At 35.9% G+C, this 22,829-nt stretch overlaps 1 protein-coding gene across 4 annotated transcripts in view; it reads left to right on the forward strand.

The window, feature by feature from the left end:
• The window catches only part of LOC119649629 (proton-coupled amino acid transporter-like protein pathetic), a 150,309-nt gene extending 128,590 nt beyond the window's left edge, over positions 1 to 21,719 (forward strand). For 2 of the 4 annotated variants that reach the window (XM_038051868.1, XM_038051864.1), the window contains exons 2-6: positions 3,999 to 4,078; positions 4,288 to 4,422; positions 9,182 to 9,994; positions 10,056 to 10,215; positions 20,168 to 21,719. In XM_038051868.1, the coding sequence (XP_037907796.1) occupies positions 4,301 to 4,422; positions 9,182 to 9,994; positions 10,056 to 10,215; positions 20,168 to 20,422 (1,350 nt within the window). In that variant the 5' untranslated portion in view covers positions 3,999 to 4,078; positions 4,288 to 4,300 and the 3' untranslated portion in view covers positions 20,423 to 21,719. Of the gene's footprint in view, positions 1 to 3,288; positions 3,484 to 3,998; positions 4,079 to 4,287; positions 4,423 to 9,181; positions 9,995 to 10,055; positions 10,216 to 20,167 lie in introns of those variants that run through there. The other 2 variants (XM_038051866.1, XM_038051867.1) reach the window with 2 other exon arrangements.
• The last annotated feature ends 1,110 nt before the right edge of the window (positions 21,720 to 22,829 follow it).

Genomic DNA, 22,829 nt, shown 5'->3' on the forward strand with positions numbered 1-22,829 from the left:
GTGTATTCTCTACAGAAAAAAATGTGATTCTGTGTTAAGCTGATGCACATTCCCTAGTGGAAACCCTTCTTGTAAAATGATGAATTTCGTTTGGGTCGCAGTGGAACCGAACAATTTCTAAGAGCATGGTAGACATGACAGGAACAAATCTACTGTTTTGGAATGAGGGAATCCCGAAACCGTCATCAACTTGATGGTGGACCGAATCAATTGGGAATGGCAGACTTAGGACTCCCTCAATCTTCAAACAACAATATGTAGGTCTACTTCGTCGACATGGGCTTGAATTTAGTTGGCTATATTTGTGCTGCTTATGTATGGTATATAAGGTGGCAAATAACGTCTTGTAACAATTTCGGTCATATTGCTCCTAGGGTAGAGGCTAGGTAGCATTTGAAGGATTTCCTCTGTCCTGGACAAAATCATAAGTGGTCAATTTTTTTTTAAAATTGGGTGCGAGTTCAAAACAGGGTGGTCCGCAGATCAAAATAATAATAATAATAAGTTTGCCATCAGTTATGGCCATCTTAAGATCATAATGAATTTTGTGAGCTCCTCCTACAAACCCTGTACTTTTTTTTATGGGTTTTCGCGGGCAGAACAATACGTTTGATGCTGTTGCATACAGTATAATTCAAGCATTTCACATGAATTCCAGTTTTGCCTAAAAGGGGTTCTTAAGGAAGAATAGTCAAAACTGGAATATGATAATATTATTTTAAGTTTATTAAACCTATTTGTCCTTCACACATGAATATTGTTGTTGAGAAACAGAAAAATTCAGCAAAAAAATTAATATAACAATGGTATGCCAGTAATTTGAACAAACCACTTATAAAATAACCAATAAAATAAGTGTCACATGATTAAATTGTGAGTTATTACCATTTTACGCCACATTTGCTAGACTATCTTCATATACATCTATGTTTGCATCATCCGCACGTTTATACTTATCTACAACAGGCGACCAAAATCGCCACCATCCAAATTATAGTGTATCTTCCTCAAGAAACAATTTGAAGTTAATAAATCCACACGAATCCGCATATATATGTATAGTGCCAGTAAGCCGCGCATGAACCGTTGGTGGGATACACCAAGATGAAATGCAATAAAGTTGACAATTGCGACGAATTAACAAAATGTACCTATAGTTAATCCTAATCACATCTAAATAGAATGATACCCTACCATCGACGTTGACATCAACCCAGAGAGCCACGGCATTGGCACTTAAGTAATTTGGCACTGATTCGCATCATACACTCAGCGTTAGAATACATTCCTACTACAATGAATTTCAGATTCTAGTTTGATTTAGATCGGAAAAAAGGTTTTTCAGGTCCAAAAAAAATTTGCAATAATTGCGAAATTACATCGTAAAAAATACTAGAATCACGCAATATTCCAAGAAAGTCATACTAATCAGAATATTGGTATTGTGGCAATAAAATTCGTTATTACTGATTGAGAAAAGGTAAGTTCAACTTATACTTCCGGTACTGAAGATAAGTATAAATATATTTGGCCCGAAAAAAATATGAAAGACTACGTTGGCGTACGTCTTTTGCTGGGGTTTCATTCAACACCATTCAATTCCACTGACGGAATTCCTGACACCGTTGTACGAAAAACAAAAGTGTTCAGAAAGGGAGTAAATAAATAAAAAAGGATAAAATGAAACCCTTGCTGAGAGCGAGAAATAAAAGAAACCCTATTTAAATAATCAAAATTGAAATCCGGACAGTGCTAAAAAATCATTATAATGACATGAAAATCTCAAAAAGTGACTAGTTAATACTCTACGGGGTGTTGACATTAACATTAGGCGTGAAAAACACACATTTGGTAATGTTCAATTGCCCAAAGCTACTCAAAACCTCTTCACAATTCTCGAAGTGCAATATTATTAAGAACTTGCAGGATTATGTCGACGGTACGCTTCGCGAAAGCCCCATTTCGGGCAAAAAATATTGAATCGTCTTTTCGAATAATGGAGAAAAAATTCAGCCGTATATGCAGCGTTCGGTCAATTCTGTGCTACTGCCCAGTGGAGGATGTATATATATGATTCTCCATACGGAGTTTTAACTAGTCATTTTTTGAGTTTTTAATGTTATTTTTTGGCACTGTCCGGATTTGAAGTTATTTTGTTTTTCGCCATCAGCAAGCAGAAGGATTGGTGCCATTTGACAAACAATATTTTTGGTTACTTGATAATGCTAAGGAAACTTTATCAGCGTTCCCTATTAGCCGTGCTTTGTGTCGCCTTTATATTACACCATACCAGTTTCTGCTAAGACTTTCCAGTAAAATCAAATCAAGAGTGTGAATACTATTTTTTCCGCTTCAGGAAGCTTTCTACCGAAATGTTTATCATACGTTATTTGCACTCATAGCATTTGAACTATTTTCGAGAAATTTGGTGGAAACCACATAGGAAATTCCACTTCCTTAAAGAGGTTCAGAAATTCGTACGGGGCGGGGGGCTTTGTTAAGAGATTTTTGTCATTTATTGTGAACTAGCTACAAATACTTTATTAATCGTAGCGTAGATTAAAACATAATAAAGAATTTAAGTCCCTGTAAACAGATGCAAGAAATATATGGATTGGAAGGAGTCTTGCGTTGTCAATGTCTTTTGAGGAAATGAGGAGATTCTAAAAACTTTAAATCGATAAACTCCTTTATTTGCTTGGCTATTTGGCAAAACAAATCGAGGGAACAACAAAGAAAGTAATCAAGTGTATATAATTCTACTGGTCACTTTTACATTTCTTCTCTTTGAATTTACTCTTATTATTGTTTCTTTTGAAGTATACAAGAACACTATGAAAAATTTGTTAGAATTTCATTTTTACATTCACCTCCATTTTGCTTGAATTCTCTGTAAACGAATTCTACTGTACATAAATAAAATTTGTCGGATTTTATAGCACAAACTTCTTCGGTTACTTTCCGTCCGACAATCTGATTAAAAAGCCTAAATATGAACTATATAAACATTGACTGAAATAGTTTCTATGATCAATTTACTCTTCAATGGACGTTCCAGCTGAATCAATTCAACTCAAAACAAAGCTCCAATTCGTTGGAATTTCCTTCATACATACATATTAGTGGCATAAAATGCGTGGTTCACGATCATTTTGCTTTAGGATGTTCTTCTTCACAAGCGAAAATTGAATACAAGCTTGCATGTGAACTCACGGGGGAGGATATGACGGCACATGGCCATCATGCAAAGTGATCCACGCCGGGGCAACCTGTACCGTTTATAGAATTCATTTCAGTTTAGTTCAGGTCAAACACTCAATGCTGACCACATTGGTCGCGAATAGGAAAGACTCCAAACCTCTTGGGATTCGGTGGAAAACCCAGTTAAGTATCATCGCCACGGTATCCTAAAACTGAATATCACAATCAGACGCAATAAGGAAGTGAACCATGTCCTCTTCCGTTCCTAATTTCAATGAAAAGGTGAATATTATCGGAAAACGCTTACAATGTCAGTGGCAAGGACGCTAAAAGTTCTTGTTTCGTATATTTTTATTTTGATATCAACTCCCGCGCATTCGTGGCGCTTTATTGACGCACATGAATCAGAAAATCGTGAACGTGATCTTTAACGGCGTCGTGTTTTTCCTTTAATTTTCATTAAATCGCACGAACTCGGTCTATAACTGACGCCAGCCTGAATTGTTTTCTGTGATGTCACGACCACGAAAATTGGTGCGCCCGTTGGCAATCTCCCACTGCTCGAGAGATGAGAACTCATCTATATTCAAAAAATCTAAAATTAAATCACATCCACTTTGAAAAAGCGGCCGTTCATTGACGAATTTGCTGAAATTTAAACAAATTTCGATACTGCGAATATGAACCGATTTTCAGCACGAACTTTGCATGTGTAGAATCGTTTTGATGCCGAAGGAAAAATTTAACGCTCACTAACCGAAATTTTCTCTTTTCTTCCTCAAAATTTTTTTTTACAGAAAATTCCGCCAGTGATCACAAACTATGATCCGAAGAAGCAGTACGCATCTCAGGATAGCGCGAATTCTATCTACGCAAAGTATGTGAATTTTATTTTATTACTTCTATCGTATATCATTTATCGCTAGTAAATAAAATCAAAATAAGTTCGAGTAAATAACAGTTAAAGTTCGAAGTTATTGAAATTGTTTGAAATCAGTTAAAGTTAAAAAAAATTGTTGGAACTATTAGAGAATCGTTGGAAAAGACAAAGTGGTTAATAATGTTTGAAATGTACCCTTCGACCAGATACAAGGCCGAAATGAACGATGTTCCGGCACAACAGGTGGCAGGATCCACACTGCCCTTGGTGGAAATTCCACGGGATGAGGAGGCGAACGACTATAACCCCTTTGAGCATCGGAAGCTGACACATCCAACATCGTAAGTACCTGTTTTGCCTTCCTTTTATGGTCAATCAATAATCCGGAAATTAGTTCTTTATTAATTAAAATTAAAATTGGACACACGTAGAATATTTTCCTCCCCGCTATTGATATAGATATATGTGATGCAAACGGGGTTGAAAATGTAAATATTTTCGATTAACTGAACAAACAAATGCTTTTTTGGAAATAAAATTCCCAATACTGAGAACTTTCCACGATGATCAATTCTTAGATAAACTGATCTGTTTGGTAAATTCCCCTCAATATTTTTCGATAGATTTTGCTTCACCTTGTTGAGAGCTCCCCAAAACTAAAGATTTTCTTTTTCCTTTTTGACAAACGTTTAACCTAAATTACTCCTAGCGACCTTATTTCAGTGAACCTGTTTTGACTGAATGTACACAGAATAGGAGGGAAGTTAGCAAGGTGAATAATTTTAGATTGTAAAAAAAAATGGATTTTCAAGAGCTTTTGGGACGTTAAGTTACTGTAATGAATAGTGAGGGGATAACATTTTCAGTGTTTACAAGGTCAAATCGCAACGAAACCGGAAGTGAACATTCTGCGTTTATAAGTTTGAATTTTTAAGCAAAAGTATATTAGCAGACAAATATAGAACATACACGACCAATAGGTACATTTCAATCTGTTGAACTCTGGCTTTGTAAAAACATTAGAATTTTGATTATTTTTTTAAATAAAAATTAAATAGGTAGAAAAACTTGATTCTATTGACTACTAAAGTAAAGTACTAAATATATGATTTTAATACGAATCAAACGCGAAACTATAAAATGGCATTGAAGTGGACCCCGCAAGTAATAATAATCTAATCAAATTGAAAGAATATTCAACCGACGGCGATCCACCTTCAAATTTCAGGAATCACTTGAAAATAAAATGAAATTTAGCTCATCTATATGCAATATGTGATATGCAAATAATATCAACAAAACAAATTCTTGGCATCTTATGAGTGCATCCCCTGATTTTAAATCATTTAAGAAATTGGAATTGTTGGAAGTCAAGACATTTGTGCGGTAGCTATTATATATAGGCGGCCAGTTGAAGGGACGCACAATGTGCCTGTTTCTATAAAAATTGTTCTCATATATGTTGATATTTTTCTTGTATTTTCGCATCTTAGACTAGTTAGAAGCCCAATAGCTAGACTCTAGTGGCCTGACAAACTCAAGTTAACTAGCTACCTATACAATCGCAACAATCATTCAAATTCGAAGACTTCCTTCTTAAAGCAATTCCACCTCGGATAACAAGATGAAGACTCTTCTACAATTAACAATAGGAACAGGTGCTTTTAGCTTAGGGGGTAACCTACATTACAATTCAGCATTAACATATAAAAAAAACAAAAGAAAAAGAAAAAAAATCCTTGCTTTTAAGCTAAACGTCACAAACAAATTTATAGTGCATTAATAAACATTAATAATAAACATATAGAGCATTCCAGGTTTCCATCTTAATATGCATTGCCGTTTATGTCAATTGAAAGACTTGACTTCTTCCTGAATATCACACTCAATTTTAACAAATTATTTCAAACCAAGGTCCGACATTCAAACATTTTTATTTCATCTACGTATCTTTTTTTCAATAAATCAAAACGAACTTTTACATGAAATATCAACGAGAATCGTACGGGAAATCTAACGTCTCATACAGATACGATGTTTTGAATTTGTAGACCTTCGAAAAAATCCGCAAACCAAACTGTCAGACATGGCCAATTATATTGAGTATAGGCAGGTTCCATTAAAATCCATAGAAATCTCAACCTTTTTGTTAGTGGATAATAAAATTTTTACTTCGACAATAATATTTAGAAACAGGTGTTGAAATTTTCAATGGAAAATCCACTGTAATTAATTGTGATGGAAAATCGACTAGAATAGTCCTTGTACGTCCAAGTACGCAGTGGTGCAGAAGCACTAGCCAAATGTGTCGATGATTTATCCCTCATTCTACCAACGGTGAAAGTGGATAGGCAAGTAAGTTCACGAGTTCAGAATATATCCCAATAAATCGGAATCGATATTAAAAATTTAATCCAATTTCCGAGTATTTGGATATAATATCCACACAGGGCAGGGAAGCCATCAAATGGAATTGGTATCAGAAGGATACCGCCAGAAAATTAAAGTATAGCTTAATTGTTATAACGTAAACCATGAGTAAGTTCGCCTGATAATAAAGGCCATGGCTAATGGAAGTCGATATCACGGGGAATATCAATCAGAATATCTAATCCCTCAAAGCAATCACATTTCGAGCGAATTAGAAAATTGTCAGAGCGCTTTGAAAAAATGAATATGTTTGACATAGACCTATGTACAACATAGGGAGGTTTTTCTATAAATTGAAAAATCTATAAATATACATCAGAAATCGGAAAACCTTCATGTTCAAATTGAGGGAGGCTGAGGGTGCACCAGTTTATCAGATCATTGGATCTTACTGGTTCAGCTGACTTGTAACATATTTTGGATTTCTCCTATGTGTGTGAATCAGCGGTAATTTCTAATTAGGCTTGAACGCAATTGCTTGAAAGTTATCTTCTAGAAAGTCTTCCATTTCGCTGTGCAGATGATGCTGTGAGAATAAGGGGTAGTGAGCCAAACTTTCAAAATTAAATTAATTTTATCCTTGTTTTCTCCAGGTGAGATTTTTTATTTAATTTTTATTTTCAAGGCGTAGCTTTCTGATCTGTGGTGTATTTTTTATGAATGTTCAGTTTTTATAGAAAGAGGCAGTGCCGCATTGAAGACAATAACAAGTCGGGAAACCGGAAGCTAAACGTTTTCAAAGGCATTGCTTATATGGTTAATGCTAATGTAAGCATATTTAAGTCGACATTTGTCTAATTTGTACCTAGCTCATAATGTTTATGCATTTAGTTTGTTAAACCATTCACTTTAGTATGATTCTGATACTCAAACTTTTAGAATGCCAGAAATTTCCACAAAAGTGACAACTTTGACCTATTGCAACTCTGTTAGCAATAGTGCTCTTTCCATCAACCTGGTAATATGTTCTATGATGTAGACTATATTACGGTAAAAGTTGATGATTCTAATATAAACTTAAAGGGGGTGGGGGGTTTATACTTATATATACTATTATTAATTTCATTTAACAGGTATTGGCATGGAGAGTATTTAGAGACCATGTGATCCTTGAAGTAACAGACCCATTTTGGATCCTCACGCCACTTCTCTTTGCAACCAATGTTAAAATTAATATCGGTTTCGGAAAGTACCAATTGAGACCTTTAGTTTGATACCCTCAAGACCCCTTTTGCATATATGAGGACCCCCGCTTAGGCTCAACGTGGAACTAAGTTACTGCATGCACTATGATTGAGATTCACGGGTCCTACCTTTCTATCAAATTCCGTATCAATAGGAATAATATTTTATGAGATAAGAGGTGTTACAAATCGGCAGACAGGCAGACAGATGGACGGACAGACAGACAGTTGATTTTAATAAGGTTTTGTTTCACACAAAACCATATCTATATTATTCTATAAAAATTATATATATTAAGATAATCCGTTGCGTACTAATTTATAAAATATTCAAGAAAATCAATCTCAAACGCTGTGAGTTTCTTAGAATTCCAATTACATTGTCGCTGCACTTATAATAACTGGTATATCTACACATAAACTATACAAATTCGGTGCTCCTGGAATTATCTAAACAGTCTGTCCTTTACATGGAGAGAAATACATTGTCGACGAGCATTGTCTTTTGAGCAGGACTGTATTCGCAAACTAATATCGTACGTGTCCGAATGGCTCAATGGTGGCAGGCGGATTTGTTATCGTGACTGGATATTGGATACTAGTCGACTCAACTGTGAATGAGTACCTGAGTCAAATCAGGGTAATATTCTCAGGCCAGCGCAATGCTAACCACATTCCCTCCTATAGTGTACTTTAGTGTACCGCTACGGTCTTGAATGAAGTGCTCTAACACACTTCAAGGCCCTATTCCGATATGGATTGTTGCGCCAACGATTATCGTTATTAATATCGTACTTCAATTCGATTCACAGTCTGTCTATCATACGTATTTTTTTCAGAAACGGTCACATCTATTATCACGAGATTTGCTAGACAATTTGGAACTTTCATACACCAAAGGGGGGAGGGGGGGATGTAGATTTTTTTCACTGAATGTAGGCATGTGGAAAAGCATATATAGAAATTTTCTCACACTAGACGAACACAAAACGTACAGCTTCCGGTATTCCAACTTATTTAAAATTTTCTAGTTATAATTCCGCAAATGGTGCAGAGTTTTTAATGTCACAGAAAATGTCATGCTGGCATATTCATTAGTTCTTGGGATTCCATGAGCTATTCTCACCAGAAAACTTTTTTAAGTAATTCTTGAAATCTCTTATTTGGTTGAATACAGACTAAATTAAATTTTGCATATGAAGAAAAAAGATCTTTTAGATTTATAAAGGCAAGGAGAACCAATATTTGGAAGAATATCGTCTCGATCAAGCAGGGGAGTCACGTCAAGCAAATCTAACCAGTTTTGCTTGAAAATCGTCACTTATCAATTAGGACCTGTCTGAGATTTAGTACTAACTGTAGAGTTCTGCGTGTCTCTTAACTCCTTGTTTGCATCACTTTATTAAGTAAATATTAAAGTAAATGTTTTCATCGTACATTAAACAGTATTTTTATAACATTTATTCTCAATTTTTATCTTCCACAGCGATGTAGAAACATTAGTACATCTATTGAAAGGATCTCTTGGCTCCGGTATTTTGGCAATGCCATTGGCTTTCCTCAACGCGGGATTATGGTTCGGGTTGATAGCGACATTTGCAGTCGGTGCGATTTGTACATATTGTGTTCACATCTTGGTTAAATGTGCTCATATCTTGTGTAGGCGAAGACAAATACCTGCACTGGGATTCGCGGATGTTGCTGAAACAGCCTTCTTGGATGGGCCAGAAGCTTTGCACAAATATTCTCGTATGATACGCTTCATTATCAATACGTTCCTAGTAGTGGATCTGATTGGATGCTGCTGCGTCTATATTGTGTTCGTTGGCACAAATCTAAAACAGGTAGTGGATTTCTACCTGGAAATTGACATGGATGTACGGCTGTACATGGCTTCACTGTTACTGCCGCTAATCATCATTAACTTGATCCGAAATCTCAAGTTTCTAACACCATTCTCCATGATTGCAAATATTTTGATCGCAGCCAGTCTGGTAATCACGCTGTATTATATCCTGATGGATCTTCCAGCGGTATCGGAACGTCCTGCCATAGCCAGTATTACACAAATGCCAATGTTCTTTGGGACTGTGATCTTTGCATTGGAGGGTATTGGAGTTGTTATGTCTTTGGAAAACAATATGAAGCACCCAACACATTTCATCGGATGCCCAGGCGTGTTGAATTTCGGAATGACCGTGGTTATCGCATTGTACACTTCCGTTGGATTCCTGGGATATCTTAAGTTCGGCGAGGACACAAAGGGAAGCATTACACTGAATCTCCCTGTTCATGAGATGTAAGTAAAAATTAGAAGATTCACATTTAAAATCGGGTCTAATATTTCCCTTTTCCTAAAGGCTCGCTCAGTCGGTCAAACTTATGATCGCTATTGCCATTTTCTTCACATATGCCCTCCAGTTTTATGTGCCAATGGAAATTATCTGGAAAAACATCAAAGGCAACTTCCAAGATCAGTACAAAAATATTATTGAGTATTCACTTCGAATTTTCCTGGTGGTAAGTTTTATATTTTTAATTTAAATAATAACAAATCAGCAATGAAATCACAGAGTCAATATTGTTCTTTTAAAAAAGAAAATATTGGAAATATCAATCAAACGAGATGTGGATATAGAATGTAGAGATTAGGAATTTCAAAAGAAAGGAATCTGGAAAGCTATGCTATGAGAAAGGACTAATTTTGTTCGTTGTAGGGGACCGAGCTGACCTCTTTTACTGTTTTCATTTGATATACGGTTGTTCATTTCGGTTGAAAGGCCAAGTTTCTAGTCACATCAATACTTCATCTAGTCACAGTTACTTGTTTTCAAAAAAACTTTCAAGGAATATGATCATTGTGAAGTAGGAGAGGTCCTCATTAAGAAAATATAAAAGGGAGGCAACTTTATTCCTTCCAAAGATGGTTAATACTGGAAACTTTTCTGTAAACGGTCGATCGAATTTGGCAGCGTCGAATAGGTTTTCCCACCAATGTTATACATACATAAATTGTATTATTAATCGAATCCTTGTTTACCAGTGCTAGAATGTACATAACAAAGGAAAAATCATTTCAAAACATCTCCATACACATAAACTACTCTATTTGGGGAAAAATTTTGTAAATATTCCAAACAATCCATTTAACGTTTTGTCTAGACATGTGCGCTTTATTCGTCATCTACTATTTCTATTCGGAAAAATCAGAAAGAAAATTGCTAACCAAGCGGAGAAAATGCCAAAAATTGTGAGCATTGGATATTTCTAAACGGCAACCATTCATGCGAAAAGAATTACATTTAGCGATACAAGGTCTCCCTGTTGGCAAAGGTGCTTGCAAGAATACATTTGTGTTGTATACGTACAAGCGGGTGAAGACGTTTGATGTGCGCAAACGACTACGGCAATAAATTAAAAATAAATACGGAAATATATTTTCTTGGGAGGTACAAATTATGTTTGTATTTGTGAGCAATATCTAACAGTAATTCATATGTAATATGTCATGCCTCAATGAAATCCAAATGTTGTAAATTATTTCCCAATTGTTACCAATTTTAGTGGCTGGAGGGGGGGGTCTTCTACAAATATTAGCTAAAGGCTTGCATACGGAATTCTGCATACAAACATATTATGCAATTAATTATGGTTTTTGATCTTAAACCATCATTTGAGTTTGCTTATATCATTGCGAATATTTAATAACATATGGATGACATGCTCGTGAATCGCATGGGGTAGTACTCAGGTTTTTCAAGTGACCGGTAACCAAATTAACAATAAAAATATACCGCACGCACCCAGATTTAGGTATATATTTTTAATTTTTATAATTGACAAACTTAACAATAACGTACTCGATTTTGTTCGTTTTCTTATTGGAAAAAGTGTTCCTAAATTTCCAAAATGTTTTTTAAAAAAAGTTTGAATTAAATCGTTTCAGTGGATTTTTTTTCTGCAATCCCGAGCACCAAAAGAACTTTCTCGAGAAAAGGCTTTTATCAGTGGTTTTAACATTTTAACTGTATGGCAACGTCCGACAAGCGTTGCGAAAAATGCTTATATAATCAAACCGAAACATAACATAATATTTCACACAGTTTTTTTTGGACGTATTAAAGAATGAATGAACGAATCTTTAATACTAGAATAACCCCTTAAAGTACCTCGCTTAACATTATGAATGAAACACAATATTGAATTTATTGGAATATCTTATAGAAAAATAATTTTGTAGTATTTCGTGATATTTTTCAAGATTCAGAATTCAAAAAACTGCATTTCCTGCAAGAGTAGTGTTTCTAATCAAGAGTAGTGTTTGATAGTCTCAGTATTTCTTCTGCGTAGGTAGGTAGCTTCGAGGGTTTAACTTATTTCAAGTGATTAAATATGGTAAGAAATTGTTGTAGAAAAACATCTAAGGGCGAAATCCAGTTCAGGAGAATCGAGTAATTAGCAGAGTTCGAAAAATGGAAAATTTACTGTTATATTCAATAGAGTAACCAGAAGAAGTTATGTAAATGTTTCCACGTTTTACTTGTATGGGGAACCCCTTTAAATTTAATGCCAAATATGCATTTATCGTATTCGTTCGCAATCATAGTTCCACTAGCCCCATTTACTTACACGTCAATAGGTACAACTGTTTCACAATAAATGGGCATAAAAGGAAGTAGACAATGACACTTCCGAAAATTCATACATGTGACCGCCCGACATTAATTAATTTCCTAATTATTTGCGAAAAATATGGAAAATCCTAGGGCAGAAAACAAAAACATAAATAATCAAACTACTGTGAACTACGGCGGATTCTCTATTATGATGTGGGGGTGTATATCTAAGTCAGGTGACGGGAATCTTTTTATAGAAGGGACCACAGATATACATTTTTTTCGCTACGTATATATATTTCAAAATTCAAGCGAAAATTAGGCGAAATTTTATATGTAACTTGGGAACATGCTCAAAATGTTTGATCGATCTTAGGAGAATGAGTTGGTGTTTTTATATTTTCTAAGAAATATTTCTATCTTTCTGAGCAAATTATTATTTGTGTCATCCAAATCTGATTGGACCTATTGGACACTATTTTGGGTTAAAAGCGATTATTTTTTTTTTATTACACTCTTAGCAAAAGCTTTTCATGTCACGAAAATCTCAGTTATTTGAATATTTTTCTTTCAAATTTGTGTATTTCTATTTTTTCTATTTTTTCGGCATAATTTAATTTTAAATAGATTTGACGATCTGACGAGATTCAAACAGAAAATTCTTTCATCAGGACACATCATTTTTCAAAGTAGATCACGTCATTCATTTTGCCGTGATAAAAACGAAAACATATTCTCGCTATTTGCCTCCATTTTTTTGTAAAAAAGTGCTAAGGATGTCGAAGAGCAGCAATATGTGGAAAGGAGAGATCTCGGCTCTAATGGGAGCAGATAATATGCTTTCCAGATAATATTCGATATATTGAATTTGCCCTTTAATGTAGGGTTGAGTTCCGTCAGGCATTGGTTGATTTTTCAACGTGTCCTTCTCTTTTTCCACACTCTCCTCCAAAATCAGATCTGATACTTTGCTTTAAATTGGTGATCAGCAAAATGTTCAGTTTCTATCATCGAAGTACCTTCTTTCAGTAATCAATTCCGCTAAACTAGCTAAAGCAGGAGCAGAAACTTCATCCTCCGTATTGGTAAATAGGCTGAATAGGAACAGCGACATCCAGGGTCAAAAATGTTTTCCGTTTCCACCTGCATGAGCGTGTTGATAAAATAAATAAAATTCCCTTAGAATGCTTTTTAATATCTGCGCCGCAGTCGAAAAACACAGCGGTGGTTGGGTCTTTTGAGTTACACTTTCAATTTTATAAAATATTAAAAGGATTCAAAATACTTTTACATTTACATTCTCTGTAACTTGCGGAATAAAAGAGTTACTGTTGGTCGAAATCGCTAAAAAGTATTTCACGTCTGACAAAGGACTAATTCAATAATATTTAAAAGAATTGACCCCAAAAATACCCCCAAAATATTAGCAAACGGCGTTTTTTTGGTGGAATTATTTGGGGTTTGGTATTTGGGTGTATTACAATACTAGGAGGTTTTGTTACTGTTACTTTAAAATGCTTCAGTTTTTTTTTTCATTTTCCAGCCATTACGTTCAGTTTAGATCTCGGTTCCTTACCGTACATCATAATAGAGCGCCCTTTATTGGACTTATTTCCTGGAGCTTGCCCTATTAACGACCCTTTCGATAGCTATCGTAACTGAATTAGCCGCTGGAAAATGGTCTTGCAATCAACTTCCTATTTGTCGAATTTTTCATTAACGATTGGGGAATCCTGAGTGTGGATCTACTTGGTGATGGACTGGATCAACTAGAGAGAAGCTTTCTTCCACTTTTTTGGTTCATAAACTCCTCTTTTTGAGCTACGCAAGTTTTCTAAAAAACCACGACTGACCGGTTTACCCAGAGCCCTGAGACCAAACATTTACTTTGGCCAAGCTAACATCTGAACAGGGCGGTTTTCGCGATATTTATATTCCTATATCCGCGTCACGTTTGTGAATATATGTATATAAACAAGCGGCCAACACTTGTACTCTCTTTAGATCTACGACAGAGGCGAGGCAACTTCTGATATATGAAATTGCCATGTATCCTGTTTAAGATTTTGCGTAAAACAAAACTTTATTAAAATCGATTCAATGTCTGTCTGTCTGTCTGTCACACGCATTTTTCTCCAAAATGGCTAAACCGATCCGAACGAAATTTGGTGGACAGATGGGAGCTATGAAATCCCATGCATACAGCGAGTGGCATATATTTAGGTGGAGTATAAAGCGGGGCTCTCCATACATGCAAAGGGGGGATTCAAAAATTTTTTTCACCGGATATAGTTGTGTAGGGTATCAAATGGAAAGTCTCGATTTGTACTTTCCGAAACTGACATCAGTTTTGGCATAAATTGCAAAGTGCGTGAGCAAGGAGTCAAAATGTACGCACTTGAAGTGAGACAGGACTCATTTTCGGAAACTATCCAACCTAAAAATCCGAAAAAAATCAGGGTGGTGCGCCTACACGAAATCTAGGCCTCAAAACATGTCCCATTCCGATATCTGCTCAAATAAGCTTATAGTATATTACTACTTTTTAGAAATTTACTAAAAAAACCCCTTAAATTCATTCTAGGACTAATCTGGCAATTAACGCCAAAGTTATAGCAGTTCAAACTTAACAATTTCGCGTGAATTTACTGCTTCCAAAGCCATGCAATTCAGATGCTGACGTCATAATTACCCGGAATAATTGACATTCGCCTGAAATATTTACGTCGCATTTACGAAGAATCTATTTATCTGGAGCCTTTTTTAAGGTTTTGTGTAAAACACTTATGTGAAATCTAATCTTCGAGAGATGTCTCATTCCGGTATCTGCTCAAATAAATTTACTAATAGTATATTATCAACTTTTAGAAATTGACTAAAAAACTCCCCTTAACTTCATCCTGCACCGGTATAGAGGACAGTCTCGTGCATACACATGCCAAGCTCCATGAAAATCCAACTATTAGTGTCAAAATTATAGAAGCTCAAACTTATCAATTTCGTGCTAATTAACAGCATCCTAAGCCTATAAGATACTGACGTCATAATTAACGAGAATAATTGAAATTCAACTGACATATGAAAATTCCATTCAAGAAGAATCTAATTCTCCCTAGCCCTTTTTAAGGTTTTGTGTAAACACAAAACCTTATTAAAATCGGTTTACTGTCTGTCTGTCCGTCACACGCATTTTTCTCGGAGACGGTTGCGATTGACACCAAATTTGGTAGAAAGGTGGGAACTGTGAACGCTCACGCATACAGTGAATTACATCCTTGTACGTCAAATTTAAGGGGGGGTCCCCATACATGCAAAAGGGGGGGTGTAACATTTTTTTTCATCAAATATAGTCATGTGGGGTATCAAATTAAAGGTATCGATTAGTACTTTTCAAAACCGATCTTAGTTTTGACATTTGTTGGAAGGGTGGGGAGTGCGGGGGGTTGAAAGTGATCACTTCTTTAAGGGGGCCATTCTCAGAAACTACCAAACCGAAAAATCTGAAAAAAATCAGCAGGCTGCCACTATATGGTGCCTGGGCTCCGAAATACCTTCCATGCCGATATCTGTTTAAATAAAGTTAATAATAGTGTGTCCAGATAGCTGAGTGGATACTCTCACATAATGTATGGATATATTACGTGCTACGTACTAAGAAATACACAAAACCTTTCTTACCTGAAGCGTCCAGCTTCCGGTTTCCCGACTTGTTTATATTTCATGTTGGTTAAATTGTTAGCATTTGCTAATAATATTAAACTCAGAGTGTGAAGCGTATGGCGTTGACCATTATCAACACAGGGCTTTCCATCAGATGATTTATTTAAATCGCTTTGTAGCAAATAGTGGAATGGAATGGAATTTTTAGCTATATTACACGGAGCTGTCGTGCACTCGTCGCTCCTTACATTTTTTTTCTTCTTCTTCAGCCTTCAGTTCACAAGCGGGGTCGGCTCGTGGTGATCGGTTTCGTCATTTTACTTTATCAAATGCCTCATTAGGATGTAATCTCGAGACCTTTAAATCCCCATCCAGCGTATCAAGCGACCATTGTTTTGGCCGGCTTTTTGGTTGCTTACCATTGCTTTCGATGTTCTGACCAATACTGGTTGTTGAATTCTCGTTAGCGTGAATTACAGTAACAGTAACCTGCCCTTCGAGATGCTTAAATCGCTCAGTTCTGGCAATGGCAGTAACCTGCCCAGAACTGCTATAAGCCAATGGAGAACTACGTTATGCTCCTCACATAGGGAAACACAAAACCTTTTACACCTGAAGCGTCAAGCTTCTGGTTTCCCGACTTGTTTAAGAAAATTTCTGAAATAAGCGTTGTTGTTGAACTCTATCAATCACCCTGTAGAAGTAGTCCTTTCAAATCTAGCATTTCAAATAGCTATCTTATTTTCGCATTTAAAATTTCCCTCATTTCTCAATTGACTCCCGGATTCTTCATAAGGAATACTTCTATAGTTTTACTTTTTTACGAGTCGATGAGTTCTTTTGGATTAAAGTCGCATTAATTTAGTTAAAAATTCCTAAAATATTGAATGCACCTAATCAATACTGCAAGTTTATTTTCTATTTCTATGTGCAATTTTCATTTTTTTTATAAATTCGATTTTCTTTTGAATAGATAAAACCACTTCTCCTTTGTATTTCTCATCAACCATATAAAACCAAAATGAACTAAAATGACTTCAATTTATGACTTAAAAACAGAAGCTAGTTTCGACATAAAGTTGACTGAAATTGAACTGATATGTGATTTGGGAGAAAGTTAAGCGGCAGCAGGAAAAGACGAGGTAGGAGTAGTTTTGCCTAAGTTGTTTCTGGTATTTCCCGGTATCGTACAGCGGGCACATTGGGGGGAACAAGGGCGGAATTGTCAAGCTCCCCACAGTTCCCTTTGTAACGTCCAGCTGTCGACTTAAAAATATGGCTTATTCCAGCGTTTAGTAAAAGAAAACAACAGATAACCCTCAAAAGAGGTCATCTATTTGTACTTGACCAAAAGTTCAGTATATTAAGAGGGGGTCAACTATTCCCTTCGATTGCCTAAAACCATTGCATCAATATTAGAGTAATATTTTTTCCATCCGTAAAGCAAAACCTTATTAAAATCGGTTCATTGTCTGTCTGTCACACACCCTTTTCTCAAATTAAATTAATAATATAATATAAGAATATGTTTTTTTTCGTTTAAAAATAACATTTTCTTTGGGGTATCTCACACTTTTCTCTGAAACTATGCACTCTATATCCACCCAGATTTTCAGAATTTATTGCAAGGGGTTAAATACAGTAGATTCTTAAAGGATTCGACTTACTTTGAGAAAACCACATTACGAATTTACGTTTGATGAAACATAACTCCTTGGTTTATGAATGCACAAAAAGCCGGTATATCCATTTAATAATGCAATTTATGGCTATTAACTATAGGACGAATAAAAATTCATATCACTGTATGTTTGGTTTGTAGTCGTTCACCTGCCAATATTGATGTATATTTGTGTATGCAACATTATCTGAAAATATTGGCTTTCTTTAATGTGATTTGTATTTATCTTGTTGAATTTGTACAGGCTCACGGTATGCCTGTACATAAGGAAAATGCAAAACCTTTCATATCTGAACCCGCAGGTTCTGTTTTCGAATATTTTGTTTAGTTAGTACATTCGGTAGACGCAAGTCTAATTTTGTGATCGACGTATCAACGAACGTCTCAAATCTAAAATTTACCGCAATGTCGTCCGTCCAGTCGCTCTCTATGGTTCTGAGTGTTGGCCGACCATAAAAGACAATGAACGACGTCTTGCGGTAATGGAGACGAAGATGCTACGTTGGGCTAGTGGCTTCACACGTTTAGATCACGTCCGAAATGAGGATATCCGCAATCGTTATGGGGTTGCACCGATCGTGGAAAAGTTGCGAGAGAGGCGTCTTCGATGGTATGGTCACGCAATTCGTGCAAACGAGAATTCACTTGCAAAGATTGATCTGAACATCGAAGTCGATGGTAAACGACCAAAAGGCAGACCTAAGCAACGGTGGCTTGATACGCTGGATGGGGATTTGAAAGCCTCGAGATTGCACCCAGATCAGGCATTCGATAGAGCCAAATGGCGAAGCCGATCACGACGAGCCGACCCCGCTTGTGAACGGGACAAAGGCTGAAGAAAAAGAAGAAAGAAGTGTAATTTTGAGGCTAAACATCCAGATATTGTTGAAAACATTTCCACAAACAGTTAGTCTATTTCTCTTGGTCATAGGCTGCTCTGGGTATAGTCCTTGTGGAGTCAAAAGGCTGTTAAATCATTACATACCGTATGAAGACAGCGTAATTTCGGTAGGTGTTAGCTAATAAGTTTGTACTAATAACATGACCATGCCATCGAATTTTTCGCTGATGGATGCAGCGCCACATCGATCGCGGTTGTCCTAATTTTGAATCTGATCGTAGCATGTTGCACCACTGATCCAACGAAACATTTTTCTCTCCATGACGGCTAGGCGCCGTTCATTAACTAAACAGAGGAACCTAATCCATTTACTATTTGTAACAAGAGTTTGGGTACTAGACTTAGTTTGACTAGTTTCATCGCTGTACCTGTCTGTATGATATTTAAGTACGTGATAACCACAACCGATGGATGTAATCTGCATGAAGGCAACCTGGTATCCCGGCATTAACCACTGAGAAGAGTTCACAGCGCTGTTGGTTTACCGAAGTGAGTATTTGAGGATGGTGTTCCTTGCTAGGAGCCCGAAAGGAATTATTAAGGAATAAGTAACACACCATTGAATGTAACAAGTATTTTTCTGCGTAAGAAATTTGTTCTTCTTTAGGTCTAAAATCTTACGAAGAAAACTCGACTTTGACCCTATCCTCAGTTTAACACTGTCTCCAAACACACGAAGGATAATGTCAACTCTATTTCACCATAAAATAGTCGTATAGCTGAGTGGTTAGAGCACAAGGCTATCGCACGGAAGGTCATGGTTCAAATCTCACTGGTGGCAGTGGAATTTGTATCGTGATTTGACGTCGGATACCAGTCGACTCAGCTGTGAATGAGTACCTGAATCAAATCAGGGTAATCATCTCGGGCGTGCGCAATGCTGACCACATTGCCTCCTATAGAGTACTACAATCCTGTAATGTGTCGTTACGGTCTTGAATGAAGTGCTCTAACACACTTCAAGACTCTGATCCAATTGGGTTGCATAGAGAATACCTCTTGGGTTACTTGGTTTTCGGCGCGCTGTTGATATAGCTACCTAAAAAGTCCATTCAAAGTTCTTTAGACACTCTTCTGTATGTGATGCTAGAATCACTTTTCCCTTAGAGGTACGAGGAGTAGAAGCCTCTTTTAGTCCTGGAATTTAGTCAGGATTAAATTTTTAAATTGAAGATGCTGTAATTTCTGGTTCGAACGGTCGGATTTTTCTGTTGGTTGTATATATATACATATTAGTTATATTTCGTTTCCATCATCATTATTATGTTTCTGATCTCAATATTGGTGGTCTGCTATTGTTTATTTAGCTGAATAATTGATGGTTATGCCAAGTTTTTAGTAGGAGTAGAGTAATGTGTTTCAACTCAGTAGCTCAGTATTTGCATAATTCCTCTCCATTCTGGTTGAAAAAGTCCCAGCTATGAAATTGAAAGGCTGAGAACTTCGGATCAATTTAGGGCTCAATTACCAGCCTGAAAAGTTCGAAAACAAATCTAGATTCTGTGATCAGTTTAGTAACAATTATATTTGTTATCCATAGACTTTCAGTTTCAAATGTCCACTTTGAGCATTTGGTTTATCAATTGAATTAATATCATTTTCTTTTCATTTCAGATTGCCACCGTTGCTATTGCTGCAGCAATACCAAATTTGGGACCATTCATCTCGTTGATTGGTGCTGTTTGTCTGAGCACATTAGGCCTCATTTTCCCAGCCCTCATTGAACTTGTTGTATATTGGGAAAGGCCCGGTCTCGGACGGTATAACTGGAGGCTGTGGAAGAATATCTTCCTAATGGTATTTGGCGTTATTGGATTCTTCACTGGCACCTACGTCAGTGTCAAAGAGATTCTAGGAGAAGTTCCATAAAGACATAATTAGTGACCTCATAAGCCCTCATATATACAATATTAATAATTTTATTACATATTCTAAACCTAGAATTTTAGACGAAAGTTAGAATTAAGTTAGGCTTAAGTGGGAACTTTAGATTATAAGTAGAATTATAGTATCGGCTTCTCTTTATTTTTTATCTTTTTTGTTTCGAATTTTTTAATGTAATGAACAGATTAGATTCCTATTCTGGTTTACCCCAGCAGGTGAACAACAAAAGCTTTAATAATTATTGTAATAAATATTATATTTTAAATGAGAAAACATAAAAAATATATTTTTGTTATAATCCTATTTTTGTTTCGCGAGTTAACTTATATTTATGTAAACTTGTTTTGTTGTTATTTTTTAAGTTCACGGCATTAAAAAGAATGAAATACAAGGACGATCAGGAAAATCTTATGAAAAATCTGTGACCAAATTAACAAATTAAAGATTACCATTGGCTGTATACGTTCAGGACTTAGTTGTTACGAAAAAAACAAATATTTTCAAATGTACATTTGAAACAGAAAAGTATATCTAGATTAGAGAATTTTTAGTGAAAAAATTCAATATTCTTAATATGTGACGTTCATTGTATGAACAGTATTGGGAATGAGAAGTTTTCTCACTGATGGAAACAAAAAAAAAACAATACAGAACAAGGCTTGTGCGGAACATGAAACAAACTAGTTAGTTCTTAGTCTAGGGAAAGTCAATGACTGCTTTATTTTATTTGAGGGAATTTATGTTGTTTTTGGAATTCAAATTTACTCAGTATGTTCCTAGTAAAGCAATAATTTGTTTTTATAATATTCTGGATATTTCGCTTTTAATTTTGATAGAGTATCAGTGTGGATGTTGCTAGATACAAGTCGCACAATATTTTTAGACGCATCTATTTGTTTTTATTTTTTGCTGTAGCTGAAAGGGTATTAAAAATGCTTACGTTATGATTATGTTGACAATACTTTACTAGAACTCATAGCTAAAATATGAGCTTAGATATCTCCATTTCCAGTATCTATATTTAAACCGAACTAAGCTTGTATCTGGGTAACGCCTTTCTCAATAACATTTTAACTGTATTCATTTGAATCTGTTTTAGTTTCATTAAGGTAATCGAATCGAATCGGGGGAGTTGCAAACGTGAAAAACCTAAGTTGACTTAGATCTACCGTATGTCGGTATTATTAAAGCGACCTCTCAGATTCAGCAGGCTCTGTGTTTGTGATTCCCCCAGCATTAATTTCAGTACTCGAGTATTATGATTAAAAACTTTAGAAAGAAATTGTTGTTTTATTAACAATTAAAGATGCTGCGGTTAATTTTTTTTCAAGATTCATTAAGTAGCTTATTTATCTGCCCTACTACTCCAAATATCACAGTTTATCTCAGCATACACTTTACAGGATTTCCATTGGTGGCTTAGTAGCTAGAACAATAAGTTTTCCAACGGAAGGTAGCGGTTCAAATCTTACTAGTGGCAGAGCGATTTTTATCGAAAATGAATATTGGACGTCAGTCGACTCCGCTGTGAGACAAATGCTGACCATATTGCCTTCTATTGCACTTTAAAGGCATCGGTCTAAATTGGGCCGTTGATTATTGTGTCCTGACTCTGCCTATTCCTGTCCTGGCTCTATTTCCCCAGGCGATAATTTTGCCTGCAGTTAGTATTCCTACTATGATCCGGAGGCCGCTCTTGGTGAGGTTTAAGGGGTAATATAGTTGTAATGGTCAGGAAAATCGGAAGAAAATTTATTGCACATTCTTTCAGTACGTTGGCTCAGGAATATTCTCACAAAAAAATGATAAAAATTGGTGAACTTATGAGTTGCCTTTACCTTGGACGAAACCGTTAGTCATTTTTCTTTCTATTTTATCAAATCGATGTTTTGGAGTCTGCAAGAAGAATAGTGTACCGCCCTGGAATCGACGACTCCATGTATGGTAAATAAATAAATTAATTTTTTAAATGAAAAACACAAACTTGAGACTTTAAACACGTTTTTTTCAGAAAATACAATGATCGTTTGAAAAGGTTTCGTAGTTTTCTATCTATCTATATGTGCTATAAGCGGGGTTAACCCCTTAATTTTTCCATTGTAGAATGGAATTTAAGCAATCAAACCCAAATACTTATGGTATTTCAGTATTTACTTTTAATGTTTTGTGTGAAACAAATAACTGGAGGCGTTTGTCCGTCTGTCTGTCTGTCAGTCAGTCACACCCGATTTATTCGAAAATCGCTAAACGGGTTGTCACGGAATTTGGTGAGAATATGTGGTCCGTGTGCACCGAGTGGCTCCATTTTATGTTTAAGTTTTAAGTTTGAAGGCTCCCCATAGATACGAAAGAATGGTGTACATTTTTTTTCCACAAAATATATTCATGTGGG

Source organism: Hermetia illucens, chromosome 2, assembly GCF_905115235.1.
Source record: "Hermetia illucens chromosome 2, iHerIll2.2.curated.20191125, whole genome shotgun sequence".
In the NCBI taxonomy this organism is placed as follows: Eukaryota; Metazoa; Arthropoda; class Insecta; order Diptera; family Stratiomyidae; genus Hermetia; species Hermetia illucens.